Below are 19,515 nucleotides of genomic sequence, written 5' to 3' on the forward strand. Positions count from 1 at the left end.
TGCGAGCTTCCCTTTAAGTGCTAGAGATTCCGAAAACCGTAAATATGACATTATATCTATTTATGTCTATGACTTATTAGAAAAAAAAACACGAAGGCGCGAAAAACTTTTTGATTTTGACTTTGACATTTTAATTTCAAAATAATCAAATTAACACCGTGAATATTTAATTGGATTTGAAGAAATTATGTTTGAAACTGTACAAATAGAAGGTCTATTTCCCGAAGAGGAAAATGATAACAATTTGTCTACTACTAATAAATCTTTTTATCAACAGTACAAACTTTCGCTAGCAAGGTGATGTACAGTTCAAAATGTTTCATAATAAAAGTTATTTAATGTTTCTTACCAATATTCTTTATCCTTAGTGCGTCGAATATAGCATCTACAGCAATACTGAACGACATTTGGAATAACAATCAAGAGATGTTAGGAGATAGTGCTACAAAGCACATTCATAATTCGGCTAACTTTTTGCTACATAATGCTGACACAAGCAACACGAAAACATGGAAAAGTTGTTTAAAGTAAGTTTACTCTCATAGTTTTCATTATTATTTTAATCCTTCGAGGAAGCTTACTCCGATTCCAACAACCTTACTTTCATGTTTACAGCAATTTCGATGCATCATGTTATTTTGATCGGACTTCAGCTACCTGTGACCAATGTAATTCTGGAACAAAATCTTCTGTAAATGCTTTCCAAAAAAACAAATGCACCTGTGATCTGGGTTTAGTGGAAGCCACTGATAAAGGTCCCAAACAAGTCTCAGAGCACAAGGGGTCTTTGTGCTTAGCACATTCTCAGAATTCAAGTCAAGAATCAAGATCTGGGGATGATCACAGACATGTCTTTAAACCAAAGTTTGGGCGACCAAAGCATAAAAATAGTAAAAACTTTAACCAACAAACAATATCCAGTACTCCTATATCTGAGGAAGTAGATTTTGACAAAGAGGAAGAAGAAAACAAAGCTCATAAGAGCAATGTGTCCAAGATCATGTTTAAGACAGCTAAGGAAACTCTTCTTGCTTCTAATCCTGCAGCTAAGAGAACATTGGGTACATCAAGGAAAGCTCAGGCTAAGTTTGTGTCTCCTATGATTGGAGCTCAGTAAGTACATCACTAAGTATATTATGTGTTGCTTACTAAACTGGTATTCAATGTTTATATTAATTCCAGAGATAAACAGGAGACTGTTACGCCTGGAATGCTAGATGAGAGACTCAAACATATTGATCCTAAAATGATTGAGTTGATTGAAAGTGAGATTATTGATAAGGGAACACCCATTGGTTAGTATGCCATATCAAAAGTTTATTTTCCATGTTATATGATTCTTGTCTTCCTAGAAGATGAAATAAAATCAATTTGTTTATAGGTTGGGATGACATAGCAGGTCTGCACATGGCTAAATCAGTGATACAAGAAGCAGTGGTGTGGCCCCTACTCCGACCCGACATATTCACTGGCCTGAGACGGCCACCTAAGGGAATTCTTTTGTTTGGACCACCTGGCACTGGAAAAACTTTAATTGGTAACTCAATAATAAGATTGAAGATTAGACAAAATATTCAAACCCTTGTTGAGTTACTCTACAAATCTGGGGACCATATTGGCCTAAAATGAGTAAAACAGATTATTCAAAAGTCTCGATTCCTTTTTTAACAATTATCATTGTATATGTTAGGTAAATGTGTGGCGGCACAATGCCACGCCACCTTCTTCAGTATATCGGCGTCGTCGCTCACGTCCAAATGGATCGGCGACGGAGAGAAGATGGTACGCGCGCTCTTTGCTGTCGCCAGATGTCACCAGCCTGCTGTAAGACTACAACAATTTATTTCTAAATATCGTGATATGAAAAATGTCGATGCATTTGAAAATTTTCTCATCATGCTTACAAAAATCTAATGTTACAGGTGATTTTCATAGATGAGATAGATTCTCTGCTAACTCAGCGTAGCGACACTGAGCATGAAGCCACTAGGAGAATAAAGACAGAGTTCTTAGTGCAGTTCGACGGCGCAGCTACTGGTAATAATTATATTTCATACTCAATTTTGAGCATAATCTTATTTTTACTTTACGTTTAACAAAAATTCTGCTACAGGAGAGGAAGATCGTCTCCTGATAGTCGGCGCGACTAACAGGCCTCAAGAGTTGGATGAGGCAGCGCGCAGGCGCCTCGTCAAGCGGCTCTACATACCACTGCCTGACGCTGGTGTGAGTATATCCTATAAGCAGTATCGCGGGATATGTCTAGTATTTTTTTCACGTCTACATATTTAACTCTGTATTATATATCTTTTTCAGGCTCGCGAACAAATAATAGCGAACCTTCTAGAAAACGAAAACAATGATTTAACACCGCAACATATATCGGAGATCGCGAACTTAACGGACGGTTACTCTGGCGCCGACATGAAGTCTCTCTGCTCGGAGGCCGCGATGGGACCCATTCGCTCCGTGCCTCTCTCGCAAATCGTTAGCATTAGTAGGCATAAGGTTAATATTTTTCAATGCACTTAATTAGGTCTCCTTTTGGCGCTATTATGATTAAATGAAACAATTTTTATTCATTTATTCATGAATTATTGATAAATAGATTATTTTAATTTTAAGTATTATTTCAGGTGCGCCCAGTGTGTGTTCAAGATTTTGTAAATGCGTTACAAAGGGTGAAGCCTAGCGTGTCTCAAGATGACCTAGGACAATATGTTCGGTGGAATACAACCTACGGCCAAGGATTTTAATAAACCATTTTTATTTATGTATTTTTTATTTTATTTATCAAATTCCTTTCCCATTCAGTAGTTATACTGCCGAAAGTCGGTCGCCAAAGCCTCGTCCTTATTTCATCAGGGTGCACAGTGGATAGGGGCAGGCTGGATGATGTTAGTTGCCCCGAAACTAATAAGGTATACGGACTGGTAGAATAAATGACGACAATTCCGTCTTCTGTTGGGAGGAAATCCTCAAGGATTCGGGGAGGTGGCGGAGGGGTATGCTGATGTCCCACTCACTCGCACGTGCGCGGCTCAGATTACTATTTGTAGAAAAAGCGGGGTCGCGGGAATCCACATTCTTCCGCAGAAACCTATAATTTTCTTTGTCTTTGGTTCTTGACTATGACTTGACATGATGTCCCGTTGACATTATTGACAGATTGTCAACTTGTCAAGTCATGTCACAGCGAAATGTTTGCAATATTTTGGCGCGATGTACTCTTTCACTTTCAGAATGATCGATTTTTACAAAAATGACCTAAAGATATTATACCCAAGTTAATTGTCATTTTATTTGTACATATATCAATCCAAACTATACGACGATCAATATGGAGCAAGAGAATCGTGTTGTAGTGCTCATAGATATGGACTGTTTTTACTGCCAAGTGGAAGAAAAACTTAATCCTGAGTTAGCTGGGAAACCTATCGCTGTAGTGCAATATAATCCTTGGAAAGGCGGCGGGTAAATAACATATGAAAACTTCTATTCGTTACTTACATCATGTTGCGAAACTCATTAATTATTCACAATGTATTGTGAATGTTTCTACTGTCTTTTTACTTACTTTTTTCAGGATCATTGCTGTTAACTACGTTGCAAGAGACCGGGGCGTTACGCGCCATATGAGAGGAGACGAGGCGAAGGCTAAGTGTCCAGACATAGAGCTGCCTTCAGTACCTTGTTTTAGAGGCAAAGCAGACATTTCCAAGTAAGACCTATTTAACTATACATATTTGAATCATACTCAGATTCATGCTACTTCTTCACTAACACTGTATGAAGTGTTCTAAACTCAAAATACCATGAATAATTACTTCAGATACTAAATTAATTGCAGTACCTACCTTGTATAACCTTTGGTACATAACTGCAATAAGTGATGTTTGTTACAAATACTTATTTATTGTTTACTTTCTGTAGATATAGAGAGGCAGGCAAAGAAGTAGCGAGAGTGCTGCAAAAGTTCACCCCACTGCTGGAAAGAGCTTCTATAGATGAAGCTTATTTGGATATCACTGCACCTGTTAGTAACACACTACATCTTCCAAAACTTTATAAGACTTGGCTAAGTTATCCACATATTCTCTAATTGCATATATACAAAATTGCCTTTTCTTATTTATTAACAGGTGCAAGAAAGAATGAAAAGTCTCAATGTAAACACGGTTCACACAGGCATGATACCCAACACCTTTGCCTTAGGGTACGAGTGTGTTGAAGAGTTTCTGGCTGACGTTCACTCATGTGGCACTGAGAATATCGAGTTTGATTATGAACATGCAAAGAGGTTGCTTGTAGGCGCTGTGATAGTCAGCGAGATCAGAGCTGCTGTTTATGAAGAAACTGGTACTTGAAATAATAAAATTAAATGAAATCCTTAATTTTCTAACTGTATATACAAATATATAATACTACTTGTATTATACAAATTGGTGTTGCAGGTTACAGGTGTTCAGCAGGCATAGCACATAACAAAATTCTAGCTAAACTGGTGTGTGGCATGAACAAGCCCAACAAACAGACTGTATTACCAAAGCATTCTGTTAATATACTTTACAGGTAACATGATCTATGAAAATCTTTACTTCTTATCAATGATCATAGCTGTATTTAATTAAATTGCACATTGTTTTCAGCACACTACCATTGAAAAAAGTGAAGCACCTTGGTGGAAAATTTGGGTACACAGTTTGTGAAATGTTAGGAATCCATAAAATGGGTGAGCTACAAAAGTTTACTGAAAAGGACCTACAATCAAGATTTGATGAAAAAAATGGGTATGTACAATTTTATTTTCATTTCTTATTAAATGAACTTGTTTAAATTATTTCATGTATTTATAGAACTTGGCTCTACAACATTGCTCGTGGAATAGACCTGGAACCTGTACAAGCAAGATTTAACCCCAAGAGCATTGGGTGCTGTAAGCAGTTCCGTGGCAAGGCTGCTCTCCTTACCCTAGACAGCTTACAGAAGTGGCTCAAAGATCTGGGTGATGAAATAGATGACAGACTGGAGAAGGATGCATTGGAAAACAATAGAACACCAAAACAAATGGTGGTTAGTTTCTCCATTCAGGTGCCAAAAGGCAAAGATACCAGCAGTTCTAGATCATACAATTTTACTGCTGATGATGATCTATGCTCAGAGTTCTTTTCAAGCAAAGCTTTAGAACTTATTCTGGAGAGTTCTGAAGGTATCAAAGTACAGGGTAAGTAGAAGAATAGCATTGACCATCTTCACATATTTATTTTTATTCAGATTTAAATCAATGTTTACTTTTTCAGAATGTGATGGTAACAGAAGATTGAAATCGCCAATCAAATTCCTAGGCATAAGTGTTGGTAAGTTTGAAGATAATACAGAAGTGAAGAAAACTAAGAAAATATTAGATTATTTTTGTGCTGGATCATCTAAAGATGTTTCAGTTTCTGATAAGCCTAAAGATAGTATGCAGACCACAATAAGAAAGCAAGAAAACACTATCACTGAACAGCCCCTTGTAAATAATAAAACTGATACAAAGAATAATGGCAAACAATACATTATGCAGAAGTTTTTACAAGTATGTGATAAATCGCAAATGAACCAAACTCAACCAGAACAACCTAAACAGAATAACAATTCAACCACTAATACTAATGAAATAGTTTATGAATCTAGTTTAGATAAACAAGAGTCATTTTTTGCTAAGATATTGCAAAACAGCAAGGATCCCATAAGCAGAATAAAGCAATCGGATGTGGACATACAAAAAGTACGGCCGACGACGCCCGTCTGTGACGTGATCGCGTGTGGGGAAGATAGCAATGAGACATATTGTTCAGGTTCAACAATAGAAAACGAAATAAACAACAGTGTGGCGTTGTTTGAAGACGATCCTAAAGACGTCGCCCGACTTACAAATATCAGAGAGTTACTAAGCAGCTCTAGAAAAATGCATGAAGCTGGTTCTGATAATTCAGAACCTGATCGAAATGCCAGTGAAATAGTACGCTCTTCGCCACAGAAGAATGATAGACCGCATGTTGGTATTGTCGATTGTCCTGAGTGTGGGAAAACAATATCAATTGATATGGTCGCGGAACATTCCGATTACCACCTCGCCTTGAAGCTAAGAGATGAGGAAAGACAAGAAGTTCGAAATGAAATAAAGGTAAAGAAAAATGAAATGAAAGTTAAACAAAATGACGAAAACAAAAAGAAAAAGCAACCTGAGGTACAAAACAAAAATGAATGCATGTCATCAATTGCCAGCTTTTTAGTAAAAATCGACGATAATATCCCTACAGAGAACTGCTCAGAATGTGGTAAAAAAGTTCCACTTGAAAGATTTGGAGAACATTTAGATTTCCATGAAGCACAAAAGCTAAGCAGAGAACTGAATAAGAAAACAAGTCCTGTGTTCTCTGGGAACAGTGTAAAACGAAAGCGGAAGTCTACTTCACCAGTGAAGAAGATTAAAAAGCCCTGTAGACCTATTGAGTCTTTCTTTAGATAATTTTATAATCAATGTATAAATGTAAATATGTAATGGATTAAAGGAAGTGAAACACAGATTTTGTTGTTTTAATGATGTATATTATGTTAAAAAGATTTACACACTGTAGATCTCATTCTGGATCTTCCTCCAGGCGTCAAGGGGTCCGTGCTCGGGGCGGTACTTGACGTTGCAGCCGTCGTTAGCGAGACGGCCGTCCTCACGCAGCTTCTCGAACTCCTCACGCTCGTACTTGGTGAAGCCCCACTTCTTGGAGACATAGATCTGTAAACATTTACATTCAGATTAGTACAAAACAGAACATATTTCATGATCTAAAGACAGTAGAAACATTTACTCTGAAGGTTAGTGTCATCAAAATAAAGGTTTTGGGTCAATAGCCCAATAATAAATCCTTGGGACTCAGTGGACCTTGCACAGTGACTCAAACCATTTATGTTTACTAAGACGTAGGAGACAAGATTATTTACGAATATGATAGCTAGGTGTGTAATAACTTGAATACTAACCTTCTGGCGACCAGGGAACTTGAACTTGGCACGACGCAGAGCCTCGATGACCTGCGCCTTCCAACGGTCGCTGGAGCGCACGGACATGATGGGCTGTCCGATGCGCACACGCGCTACGGTACCTTGGGGTTTGCCGAAAGCACCACGCATCCCAGTCTGGAGCCTGAAAAAGTTATGTTCAATTATTAGTCCAACTGTTACAAGCATGGCTGAAACTTCAATGGGGATGATGGAAAGAAATTCTGTAGAAAAAAACTTTCTTATTAGATTTAATTATCACATCATATGAAGTTTGAATCTTAAATTATAGAATATCTATATCAAAAGGGGGGTAAACTCTTAAAAACCATTATGAGCACATTAGTTAGTATTCCATTCAATACACTACTGCCTTATGTTGTAGAAGGTTAAACTTAACTGTTTACCTACACATCAATGCTATTGTAATAAACAGGAATAATTTTATTTGTTTACACCTATCCTAATGGTGCTAAATCTACTGAACAGATTAGAATTCTTTCATTGTTGAAAGCTACATTACTCCAGAATAATGCTATATGTATGTATGTTATCTGAGTATGAGCAGACCCACAAGATACAACCATGGAAAAACGGGTATGTATTTATAACAAACAATTACTAACTTTCATTATAATAGTTTAGACATTTGCTGTGAGAGCATAAAGCGGGTCACATTACCTACTCTATATTAACATAGGTGTTTACTAATGTATTCAGTACTCATATAAAAAGTTATGACAAGTGTTATTAATGTAAAATCAACAATTAATTGCAAGTCACAGTGATCTAGGCATGAGTAAGCTAGGAACTATTTTATTTTGGCTTTCACAATGTTGTGCAACCATTGTTTTGATGTTTCGCAGGTTTTCTTTTGCTTTTTATCTTGAGATAAATAGGTACAAAATAAATGTGTTCCAAATCTAGATAAGGACTAAGATGACAAGCATGTTTCATATCTTTTGTAAAACAGTGACAAGTATTGCCATCAATGGTGTTGTACTTAAATAAAGATCTACCATTTCATGCAATCAACCCATGGATAAGACAAAGACTTATAATAAGCACTTATCATCACTGAAGTATTCCATTGAAACACACATAAATTAATAAACTGTTACTTTCAGCTCAATTTAAATATAACATTTTGTGTGCCAGAAGTATGGATCTACACAAGACTATGCCTTCATAAGGGAATGGAAAGCGTAAAAACACTAGGGTTATAACCACATGTAGACAGTGGATTTGATATTTTCATGCCTTCTAAAATAACCTACAACTAATCATAAATCTAGATGGCCAGTATCTTAGAAACACAAGTACTAAGTGCATAAAAGTTTCACTAAGAATATGTATCAAACTGAATTCTTAAACACCATTTATAACATGCAATTTTAGAAAAGTGTTGGAAACTACAGAAGTATGCATAGTATAACAAACATCAATGTAGCTTACCTATCAGCTCCAGCGCACGATAACATTTTGTTGATGCGGATAACATGGAATGGATGCAACCTCATGCGGATGTGGAACTGGTCCTTGCCGCAGTTCTTCACGAGGTACTTGTTGCAGCAAATACGGCCTGCTTCCAGAGCCTCAGAGCTAAGCTGCTCGTACTCGTCGGACACAAGGTGGACGCATAGCGGGAAGTCGTCCACGGCAGCCTTCTTCTTACCCAAGTCGAAGATACGGATCTTGGGGTCGGGCACACCACGACAGAACCGCGACTTAGGGTACGGCTTGTTTTTACAGTACCGATAGCTGAAAACCACATTTACACATTAAAAACTTGTCTCAAATCATAACCAAAACACAGTTTTAGAGGTTGGAAATTATTTACCATCTCGCTGGTCGGCGCCCCATTGTGATCTGAAATAAATCGAAAATTAAATTAAACAGCTGTTACACTACACGTTCTCAAAATATCACAGCAAAATAATCATCACTTATAAAGATTACATTAGATTTTATATTAAAAAATTATCAGCACCTTCACAAAGTGACACCACTTCCACGAAAAGACAGACGGAAGTTCGTTTGACGTTGACGTTGATTTTTTTTGGGGTGACAAGTGCAAAAAATATTTAAATAACTCTATACCTCAACAGACTTTTACGGTTTTTGAAACGTTGATGAATTATCTAAATGATAAATTCCTGGCAAAAAGTCTCTTTTCACTTGCTATCCCACATAGAGATGGAGTCATCTTTCCCGAGTTTTCTTCTCCACTTCGCTCTGTCTGTTTCTCCTTCTCTCGGACAAACTCTGTTTACGAAATCAGCTTCCGAACGTTTTTGAAAGTTTCTATCGACCTTTTAAGAATTTTTAAACGATTGCGAAGCTGTCATACAGTCGGGTCAGAAAATGTCAGCTGCGTGAGAACAAAATAATAGAGACGTATTTTTGCCTAAAATCAATTAAATATCTTCTGTGTTTGTTTTCAAAATGGGTGCATTAACAAGTAGGCAAAATGCTGGTGTAGAAGAAGCAGATGTGGTGTCCAACCATGCTTACAAATATCCTCCTAGATCAGGTAAATGCCGTAGCTATAATTTGATTACCTATATTTTATTTGTGTGTCGTGTTCAATGAATTTGATCCATTTTCGTCCTCAATGTTTATTCATACAGCAGCTATGCAAATGCAATGATTAAATGTTGATTCTTTCAAAACAACAGGCTGTGAGATCACATTATGTGTTGTTATTAATTTGTACTGTATCAAAAAGGATAACACTATTGTTGATCTATCAATAAACGCTGCACTAGAAGGTCGCCTAGGATTGTGAGGTTCAAGCAAATAATGATTTAATTGAACTCATGAGAGTTTACCTAAATAAAACTCTTGCTAGAATTACAATAATAAGGTGTATTATGACAGGTCCTAGGCATAGAATGTAACTTGGTATGCATATTTTATAGATTTTGTTTGTTTGTGAGGGTCAATAATTGCATTTTTAGAATACTTGACTTCCAATATGCACCTCGTCAAATATTTCCACCATAGAAAACATCAATTTCTAATATTTAAAATCTGAATTACAACCGAGTTAATGCCAAAAAGAACATTAAGAAACTGATGATGCAGGTAACTACTTCGGGAGTCACTTCATCATGGGCGGCGAGAGGTTTGACACCCCTCAGCCTGAAGCATACTTGTTTGGAGAAAATGCTGATTTGAATTTTCTAGGCAGCAGACCCACACCTGTAAGTATAATTGAATTATACTGAAATATAGAATATTAAAGGAAAGACAATATACTAAAAGCAACATACTATTTAATACTCTTCAAATTGAGATGAACAGACATAATTATTGCAATAACTAGTTGATTAAAAGTGTCATAAATAATATTGAATTAATTAAATTTTTACTCTAATAATAAATGACTTAGCGAATAACAATCTGTTTCTATATGATTTATCACAATTAATTAATAACAATTGATATGTCCTCAGTTCCCGTACCCCCCGCCACAGTCTAATGAGCCTACGAAAACGTTAAAAAGTTTAGTGAATATACGCAAGGAGTCTTTACGTTTTGTTCGTTGCCCTGAGCCTGTTGGTAAGCTGGCGGAGAACAAGATTGGAGATGGGATGATCAAGTCTGTGGACAATAATGGCAAAGGGACGTATTACAATATTGAGTTCACATTTGACTGTGATGCGAGATGTGCCATTACCGTATTCTATTTTTGTACCGAAGAAGTTACTCCCACTGGTGTTGTGTAAGTATTGTTTTTCTATTGGTTTGATAATTTCTTGTTATGAAACATAACTTTATTGAGATTGTGACATTAAAATGATAGGTTTGTTATGGCAAGTAAGACAATGAGTCTTTTTACTTTACGTGACTTGTAAGTCAATTAAATATATTTTATTTCCCAGCAGCTTTATTTACTCTGTTGTGGATAAATACTGATTCTCAGCTAATTATTGGTGCATTGGCTTCAAGTTTAGAAGAACCTGCTTCCACCCTTAAAGTGCACAAATAATGGTGGTGTAAGATGTATTTTCTTTGTCCAGTTATTACCCACGCGATCCAGCAATGAATTCTCAGACATACCACTACAAGAAGGGTGCAAATCAGCAGTTCTGTCAAATTTCACACGTATTCGACCCGTCCAAACATCCTGAGGAGGACTTGGTGTACAACGCAGACAGGGAGATCATACCTATCGCGATATACTGCGTCGTTGATGAAGGACAGGAAGGTATGGAGTATTCTCTCTCCCATAGGTGTTCAGTGGCGGATGTAGTCTCTTATTAACTACCTTGTGCACACCCAAATGTATTTCCCCTATGTACTCTCTTACATACGTGTACTTCTTCTACCTTATAATCTCCCCAATGTGTTACTCTATCTACTCTCTTATTTACTACCCCTATGTGCATCTACTCTCTCTTATGGACTCTAGATACATTTCCCGTAAACAAGTAAATAAATGCAGAATGAATAATTCATGAAGTTCACAATGTTGAATACAACATTAGATTAGATTGTAATCGAACTGATTCATTGTGCAACATTGTCCGCCGTTGTTACGGCTAACGCCATTGACCTAACGTCAGTTAATGACAATAATGAAATAACACGAGCGTAAAAACTATAATCAACCTCTAAACTATTTATTACCACTTTGTCTCTTTCTCTCGAGCTTCTGTAATTCATTCATCCACTTGCAGCCAAATGGCACAAGCCAATCTCATCTCAATCTTCAGAACATCTCTCTCTGGCAATACTTATCGACCATGCTCATATTGATACCAGTAAAACTGAAGTAATATCTGGCTTAGATCATAAAGTTTCAAGAATTTTTGTTTTCGAGATTTAAATGTGCCGTAAATCTAGATGAATGGCGCTGATTGGGCAAGTGTTGATGATGATGCTGTATTCTTTTAGAAATAAGGCAGTCTCACACCACGATAGCGGTGGTGGAGAAGCACTCGGACGGCACGTACGTGCTGAAGGCGCTCAAGCAGAAACTGTTCGTTGACGGCCTGTGCTACCTGCTGCAGGAGATCTACGGCATCGAGAATAAGAACCTTGATACTAAGGTCAGTATGTTTTCCCATACAAGTACAGTAGAATCCGGATATAACGACCTTCAAGGGACCGACGATACTATGTCGTACTAACCGGACGACGCACAAAACGGACGGATTATTTCTTAAGTACATAACTTAACTTGTACATACACACATAACTTACGAATACATATTATTATCTTCTTATATATAAAAATGAATTGATGTTCGTTAGTCTCACTAAAACTCGAGAATGGCTGGACCGATTTGGCTTATTTTGGTTTTAAAATGTTCGTAGAGGTCCAGGGAAGGTTTAAACGATACGAAGTTTGTTGGGTCAGCTAGTCTTCTTATATATAAAAATGAATTGCTGTTCATTAGGCTGACTAAAACTCCGGAATGGCTGGACCGATTTGGCTTATTTTGGTTTTAGAATCTTTGTAGAGGTCCAGGGAAGGTTTACTTTAGACGATACGAACGCGGGGCGGGGGTGCGAGTGCGAGGTAAACAAAACATTGCGCGTGTGTCGTTTTAACCGGACGTATTATAATAAATATTGGTCGCTATAAGCAGTTGGTCGCTTAAACCGGAGTCGCACTAAACGGTTATATTGTCTTAGTACCTATATACGAAACCTAACTTGAGTAAAGATTATCGTCGCTAAAACCGATTAGTTGTTATAAGCGAAGTCGTTATATATGAATTCTACTGTATTTCAAATAGAGAGCTTTCCTATTGTTCCACTATCGCAATGTGTACGCGTTCGCGTACGTGTATCGTCTACGCGTCTCGTGTGAATCGCTGGATGCAGTGCGTTTATACGTGCAGAACTCTGTCCAGTTTTTGCTAAATGTATTGATTGTATTACGCAGCCGAGTTCAGACGAGGAGACAGAAGACGGCGGGTCAGAGTGCGTGATCTGCATGTGCGACGTGCGCGACACGCTGATCCTGCCGTGCCGCCACCTGTGCCTGTGCAACTCGTGCGCGGACTCGCTGCGCTACCAGGCCAACAACTGCCCCATCTGCCGCGCGCCCTTCCGCGCGCTGCTGCAGATCCGCGCGCTGCAGCGCCGCGCCGACTCCGCGCCGCCCGCGCCGCCGCCCACTGATGTACGTAGTCTGTGTAGTGTATACAAGTGATCCTGCCGTGCCGGCTAGTGCCTGTACAACAACTGCTGCAGATCCGCGCGCTGCAGCGCCGCGCCGACTCCGCGCCGCCCGCGCCGCCGCCTACTGATGTACGTACACTGCAAAGTTAGAATGAATTGCTGAGAAAACATGTTTTTATACGCTCAGCAATAGTTCCACAGTTCGGAAGCAGTACCAACATAGTTGGGAAAAAGGCTCGGAAGATGATGAATAGTTCCATAGTTTGATCATCAATTGAACTGGCATGAAAACTTGCATCAATTGAACTTTCATGAGAACGGGCGAACAGTTTTTTATCGCGAACAAATGAACAATAGTAAAACGAGTATATACCTTCTTCAGGGCAGCACAGAGAACATCCCGGCGGGCTACGAGCCGGTGTCGCTGCTGGAGGCGCTGAACGGGCCGCACCCCGCCCGCGCGCTGCCCGCGCCCCGTCCCGCGCCCGCCATCGCCAGCCCCGACACCGACACCGCATCGCAGGTAACGGGAACATAGGGTATTGAACTAGAGGGTTCTATCTAATGCGTACCTTTTTTTAACTATGGCAAAAATCATCAAATGACCCCTCCCACTGTGGGTTAGCAGCGGTGAGGGAGTGTCAGACTTTTACTGACTAAAAATCCATCGGGTTCCTTCGTAGTTCTTTTATGTACCAGTGCCGTGGTAGCTCTTTCGAACAATCCCGCAACCCATCTAATGCGTACCTAAAGTTGAGATAAAAACAGTGGAAAATAAAAGATTTTTCAAGATGTCATTTACCAAGAACATAAAATTTAATAAGCGTTAATTTATGTGGTTCCAAATAAACTTATTTAAACGAATCATAATTTTGCAGGCAGCAGAAATTTTGAACCGTTGCAATTTAGAGCGCAGTTCGTCTACGAGTTTGGGCAGCAGCGGCAGCAGGAAAGCCAAGAGTGGTTCCAAGGATGACGTCAAAAGTGTACGCGACAGGTCTGCTGCACAAACTGTTACGCCTGAGGTACGTAAACTCTACACTTCTCAGGAATTAATAATCTGAAAAAATATTAGGGTTGCTACACACATATTCGGGCCTTTATCGTCGGTTCGGCAGTATATGTCGAACAACAAAGCCGACCCGAAGCAATTATTTACTACATTTTTTCGACTTGTGCCGATCGAGAACTACCTTGATCGATAAAAGCCGAACGGCATGCGTCGACTCTTGCGGATCTTGAGAGACAACAGCCGAGCGCATAGTGATTCCCGGGCATTCATCTTCATATTTTCGGTTTTGTTGCCCAGATGTGCTGAATAATGCCGGCCCGTTTATGCATAGCAACCCTTACCAACAATTTTTTTTTCTCATGGTCGTTAAATTAACCTTGAAAAATCAATTCTCTATTCCAATTGCAATTGTCCTTTGTAAACAAAAAGACCACTGACCCGAGCACGTGGTCAGTAGAATCAGGTGCAGGTTGACACAAGTTTGACTTTTGACAGTTCCGCATGTCAGTGCTGCTGGCTCGTGAGGAGGAAGCGAAACGCGCGGAGGAGAAGGCGGCTGCTAACAGTCCGCTGCTTTACAACCATCATATCGTTAATGGAGATAAGATTTCGAAGGTAAGTTGTTTTTTTATATTTTTTTTTATTTGACTGATGGAAAAGGAGATTGTAAATTTGACCAGTATATATGTGTGTATGTTTGTCTGCGATTATCTCACGTTTGGTTGAATCGGTTTGAAACGGTTTTCGGATAGTATTTGACTCACTTAGGAGGTTTTATTTTTTGTAAAATCGTTTTTGCTTCTTTTACGATGAATTTTAAATATGTGATTGTAATGGTACGGAGCTAGGTATATACTATGTGCCAAGTGAAAACACTGATGTGTGTTATATTTTTCTCCTAGAAAAAGACGGTAACCGATTATCGGTCGGATCTATATGAAATTTTTTCTTTGTGTGTTATGTACCAGTCGTCCCTGAGCCTGGAGTACGGGTGCGCGGCGGAGGCGTCGGGCTCGGAGGACGAGGCGCGGGCGCCCGCCGAGCCCGACAGCGACGCCGAGCGACTCTCGCCGCTACTCACGCAGCCCACGCCTAACGGGGTAAGACGTCTTGTACTTTATAATGACATGTGATCTCTGTTTGTTTTATAGGTAAAACTGATCATGTTATTGTAAAGGTCTCGAACACAGGCGTGTGCCCGGCATGTCGGACGTTGCCGTGCCCGAACTTGTCGCGCGGCAATATGCTCAATTCTGGTTTTTACAAACGGGATGTAAAGACTTGTAACTTTTATCCTCTTAAATTTTCCTATGTAAAAGTGACATCACATTTATTTAAACCCGTTTTTATGTTATTCAATGAAAAGTACATCTCCAATATTATTTGCTAGTCTAAAACACAGACATCATTTTTTCTTCTCAACATGCCTATTAATGATTTCTTTAATACATTTTATCGTTGCTATCAGACGGTATGCAGCGGCGCGGGCGTGTCCCCCAGCGGGTCTGCGCTGCGGCTGTCGGCGCCGACGCTCGCGCACATCGACGACACCGACACCGACGAGCCCGACAACAAGCACAACTGTCAGTACGACAATAGAACACGTAACGATTACATATACAAACACACATGTGTGAAGTGACACAGAGTGATGTATAAATGGAGGGTACACTACAACAATGTTTTTGTTAATGTTACGTATTTGACTACATGGTTTCTTTATTCTGTAACAGTTTACTTTTAAGAAGTACATACTTCAATTTTTCTATTGTGGACCTAGAAAATAGTTGTTGACATGTGGTAATGTAAAAAGTAAACAAGTCCCTATTTCGTAGTTGTGAACTTGTTCGGTAAAAGTGAACTCTACATTTGTTCATTACTCTGTGTCTTTCCACACTACTGATTTATCGATAATTATCTTTCATGCTCCTATAGTTATGTTCAATCAACCCTTATTCGAACGTCCGCTATTAGGCCGCTATTTATAAACCCCAATTTGTAGTTATTTCGAGAGCTTTGCTTGGAAATAAAGATGACATTCAACTCTCTTAGTATGATATAATCCTATTTGCCCATTTTTTTATAATAATATTACAAAGAGAGATGTCTTCAAAAAAAGAACCTTTAATATGCAATAACAAATATAAAATACAAACTTTTATAGATACTTTTCACATAACTAATGTAGGTATGTACATGTTACAAAGCATGCCAAAGCCTAAATAAGTGTCAAACACAACAACATGGTATAGGAAATGTTAGTACTTCATCAATAGCATATAGTTTATTGATAGTCCCAACGTTTTAGGGTGATCATGGCATCAAAATTGTGGTTTCTGTATTCAGCGCTTTAGTAAACGTACCAATAGCAGTCACCCATAAATTCGACATGCTTGTTATTAGAAATTGTCGCATCTAGTTAGTCAGGCGCGCATTGTTCGGCCACCGTGTGTGGTGTGTGTGAGGTAGTGCCTCGTGAACAGTTGATAATTGGGTGTCAATCGCACGCAGCGAGCGGAACACAGTCTCGTAACGATGTGGAGTCGCCGGCAGTCGCCGAGGACTCAGATTATTTCACGCCGGAAGACACCAACACGACCATTCTGACCGTTCCTAAGACGAACAAACTTGCAGTAAGTCCGCCATCTTGCATCAGCTGTCATCGTAGTCGTGACGTCATCATTGAGCTTTGTTTGTGTGCGTGTTAATTCGGTTTTGGTTTACGCGATGTTGTTTTGTTTTGTCCGCGTCGTGTTTAATTTGCACTTTCATTATCATGTAACGCATCCGTATGTATGTTGTCAAGTGATCTGCGGCACGTTGCAGGAGCCGAGCGATGCACTGCGTTAACACGTGGCTTCAAGCTGCCAGGCATTGCGGGGCTTTTGTAACGCCGTCTCATGTGTATATCACGGCCTATACATCACCATTAATCTCTAGTCAATCAGGCCATGATATGCACATGCAAGTAAATATTAGAAATCTGAATGTTACACCATTAGACCGTGGCTAATCTCCGTGTCTGTTACAGGAGCCGACTAACAATGGAGATTGCACTCCCCAGCGCTGGGCCTTACCGCACCACGTCACATCACTGCCCGGTATTAGTTTATTTCACATTCGTAAATAACTGACCCTTAGGTGATCCAAACATTTACAGCCTTACTACAAAAACTTAAACATCTATTGAACACTTGACTAAAAAAAGTGTGGCTGGAAAATGAACCTTATTTCAACGACATAATCTGTCATTTTTTTACACATGTGTTCAACAGACGTTTAAAAGTTTTTGTGATACGACGGTTATTGTTCCTATTATCTTACTGTCTTCAAGATCCAGTGTACCGGTGGTTAGGGCCCCAGAAACAGAAACCTCAAACAGAAGCCTTTAGAGATTATTATTATTAGCTATGTTTCCAGGAACACCTTTAAGCCAGTCCAGCGTGCGTTCATCAGGCGACTCGTACAGCTCGACGTCGTCCACGCGGCAGCTACTCGCCCCCGTGGCGGGGTCGCCGCTGGCCACCGACACCGCGTGCTAGCGCCCAAAGCGTCGCCCGCCGCTCTGCCGCCCTACTGAACTGTATAATCACGTCGAGTATACGTTGCCGCCTTACTAACTTCACTTTCATCTACAGCATGAGTTAAAAGCAATAGTACTGTGGATTTAGAGGCTTGCAGCGGTCACTTACAGGACTAAAATTTGCCATATAAATAGTTTGCATAGCTTTACAGCACCTCTAGCGCTCATCTACGGAACTAAAATTTGCCATACAAAAATGTATGTAATCGATTACGAGTATCGACAATACTATTGCTTTTAACTCATAGTAGAGGTATATGTCTCGTCAAGTATCTTTGCTTGTCCGAAGTTGGTTAATAGAGTATTCATGATAATCAAATAAGAGTGCACATGCACAAGGCTTTAAACGACTAGCTTCGGAAAAGCAAGGTAATTTAGCGAGAACTGTATACTGTCCGATGTATCTTGGTGGGTCTGTAACATTTTTGAGTTGTATTAGACAGGTATGAAATTGTCTATGTAGTATGTGTTATGGTGAAATTTGCCAATTTACTTTGCAATAGAAAATTTGGTCCTAAAAGATTTGTGAAGCCAATTTCCTAGTTTCAGGCTCGCCAAGGTACCTTATACGTACGTTAGTAGAATGCCATATTCAACGTGTAAAATGCTGGTGTAGCGCGTAGTCGGTGAGTTCGCGACCATAAATATCTTCTACTCTTGACTTTCATAGACAATACATGTATGTACGTAATATATCGGGAAAACTGTTAATATTACACTGAAACTGTGTTGGACAGACTAATCATCTGTATTGCAGCTAAAATAAGTTTTATTTAGGTATATTCTGGCAGATAAATTAATGACGTAAATAATAATAAACACAACCAACCCCCAACATAGACAAGTGTGCGCTTCGCAATGCTTTTTTTTGTCAATTTTGTTTGTATCTGAACAAAGTGTTGAAAGAAATTGTATTACTTTTATTTTGGTACAATGGCCCTCGTTAGGCAGGTGAAACCGCGGGTAATAGTAAAAGCAAATGTTTACTTCAGCTTGCCAAGTAAAATGTAAATTATACAGTGGGTTGAATTTAGTTTGTATATATTTGCATAAATGACTACACCCACATCCGTCCCTACTGCATGTTATATGTACTGGAAATGAAAAACTGTCTAGATTTTTCTTGACATTTCAGTTGCCTTTATGCTCAATTTATGTTATTTTTAGGTAATAAATAAAACAAATATTATATTCTTTTTGTGAACAATATCAATATTATAGGGTTTGCTTGGGCCATTGCTCTCTAAAATGACTTCTAAATAGAAACTTAAATATTTTGCAAGCAGTCCAAGTCAGCCATGATTTTATATAGGTAGTTAGTATCAATTTCTCATATTAATATTAAATGTATAGGGTATTATTAATAAAATATGCCAATATTGGTTTAACAGCTTGTTTTTCTTATGTGATGGACCTTCAAGGTAATGAATCTATTTTGTATGTAATTTTAAGAAATATGCCCATATTATGCAGGCATTATGTAAAATGTATTTTATGTAAGATATTTGAGGTAATATAATGCATCATAATAGTATTCCATCTGAGTGTGTATAAAATTCAGTAGGACATTATTCATAGACTGATCAAGAACATTCCTCTATTGAATCTCAAATGGTATGAAATATGTAACAGTGGTTCAGTTGAGAATCATTTCTGTAGCTATAAAATTGTGTATTCTATCATATAGCTGTAAAAAGTGTATTATTTCATTAAAATAAACTCTAATAATGTAAAAGATTTT

The 19,515-nt window shown here is 38.8% G+C and overlaps 4 protein-coding genes across 6 annotated transcripts; 3 read left to right on the forward strand and 1 right to left on the reverse strand.

Annotated features, from left to right (window-relative positions):
• Positions 1 to 90: 90 nt before the first annotated feature.
• On the forward strand, positions 91 to 2,777 carry LOC110372703 (fidgetin-like protein 1). Its single transcript, XM_021329641.3, has 10 exons — positions 91 to 297; positions 369 to 527; positions 616 to 1,113; positions 1,183 to 1,295; positions 1,382 to 1,537; positions 1,691 to 1,824; positions 1,923 to 2,037; positions 2,114 to 2,226; positions 2,317 to 2,508; positions 2,637 to 2,777. The coding sequence occupies exons 1-10, from the start codon at positions 188 to 190 to the stop codon at positions 2,754 to 2,756; spliced, it is 1,710 nt and encodes a 569-aa protein (XP_021185316.2). The 5' UTR covers positions 91 to 187; the 3' UTR covers positions 2,757 to 2,777.
• Positions 2,778 to 3,166: 389 nt separating this feature from the next.
• LOC110372687 (DNA polymerase eta) lies at positions 3,167 to 6,572 on the forward strand. Its single transcript, XM_021329607.3, has 8 exons — positions 3,167 to 3,474; positions 3,587 to 3,721; positions 3,934 to 4,036; positions 4,143 to 4,359; positions 4,455 to 4,572; positions 4,650 to 4,790; positions 4,857 to 5,224; positions 5,301 to 6,572. Exons 1-8 carry the CDS (start codon positions 3,341 to 3,343, stop codon positions 6,512 to 6,514), a joined length of 2,430 nt encoding a protein of 809 aa, XP_021185282.3. The 5' UTR covers positions 3,167 to 3,340; the 3' UTR covers positions 6,515 to 6,572.
• LOC110372688 (large ribosomal subunit protein uL16) lies at positions 6,573 to 9,158 on the reverse strand. Its single transcript, XM_021329608.3, has 5 exons — positions 9,032 to 9,158; positions 8,882 to 8,910; positions 8,497 to 8,802; positions 7,024 to 7,186; positions 6,573 to 6,778 (listed from the first exon to the last, which is right to left on the reverse strand). The coding sequence occupies exons 2-5, from the start codon at positions 8,902 to 8,904 to the stop codon at positions 6,611 to 6,613; spliced, it is 660 nt and encodes a 219-aa protein (XP_021185283.1). The 5' UTR covers positions 8,905 to 8,910; positions 9,032 to 9,158; the 3' UTR covers positions 6,573 to 6,610.
• A 184-nt stretch (positions 9,159 to 9,342) lies between these two features.
• On the forward strand, positions 9,343 to 19,509 carry LOC110372679 (E3 ubiquitin-protein ligase MGRN1). 3 transcript variants are annotated; one of them, XM_064036268.1, is made up of 14 exons: positions 9,344 to 9,574; positions 10,129 to 10,247; positions 10,488 to 10,768; positions 11,067 to 11,254; positions 11,944 to 12,098; positions 12,941 to 13,180; positions 13,562 to 13,702; positions 14,058 to 14,204; positions 14,687 to 14,806; positions 15,160 to 15,291; positions 15,660 to 15,774; positions 16,703 to 16,824; positions 17,223 to 17,292; positions 17,612 to 19,509. In XM_064036268.1, the coding sequence occupies exons 1-14, from the start codon at positions 9,487 to 9,489 to the stop codon at positions 17,731 to 17,733; spliced, it is 2,040 nt and encodes a 679-aa protein (XP_063892338.1). In that variant the 5' UTR covers positions 9,344 to 9,486; the 3' UTR covers positions 17,734 to 19,509. The 3 variants fall into 3 exon arrangements, 2 of the variants coding, with proteins under 2 accessions (XP_063892338.1, XP_063892339.1); XM_064036269.1 differs by having other exon boundaries at positions 10,500 to 10,768; XR_010276786.1 differs by lacking the exon at positions 16,703 to 16,824 and having other exon boundaries at positions 9,343 to 9,574; positions 17,612 to 17,683.
• Positions 19,510 to 19,515: the final 6 nt, after the last annotated feature.

Source organism: Helicoverpa armigera, chromosome 9 (genome assembly GCF_030705265.1).
Source record: "Helicoverpa armigera isolate CAAS_96S chromosome 9, ASM3070526v1, whole genome shotgun sequence".
NCBI lineage: Eukaryota > Metazoa > Arthropoda > Insecta > Lepidoptera > Noctuidae > Helicoverpa > Helicoverpa armigera.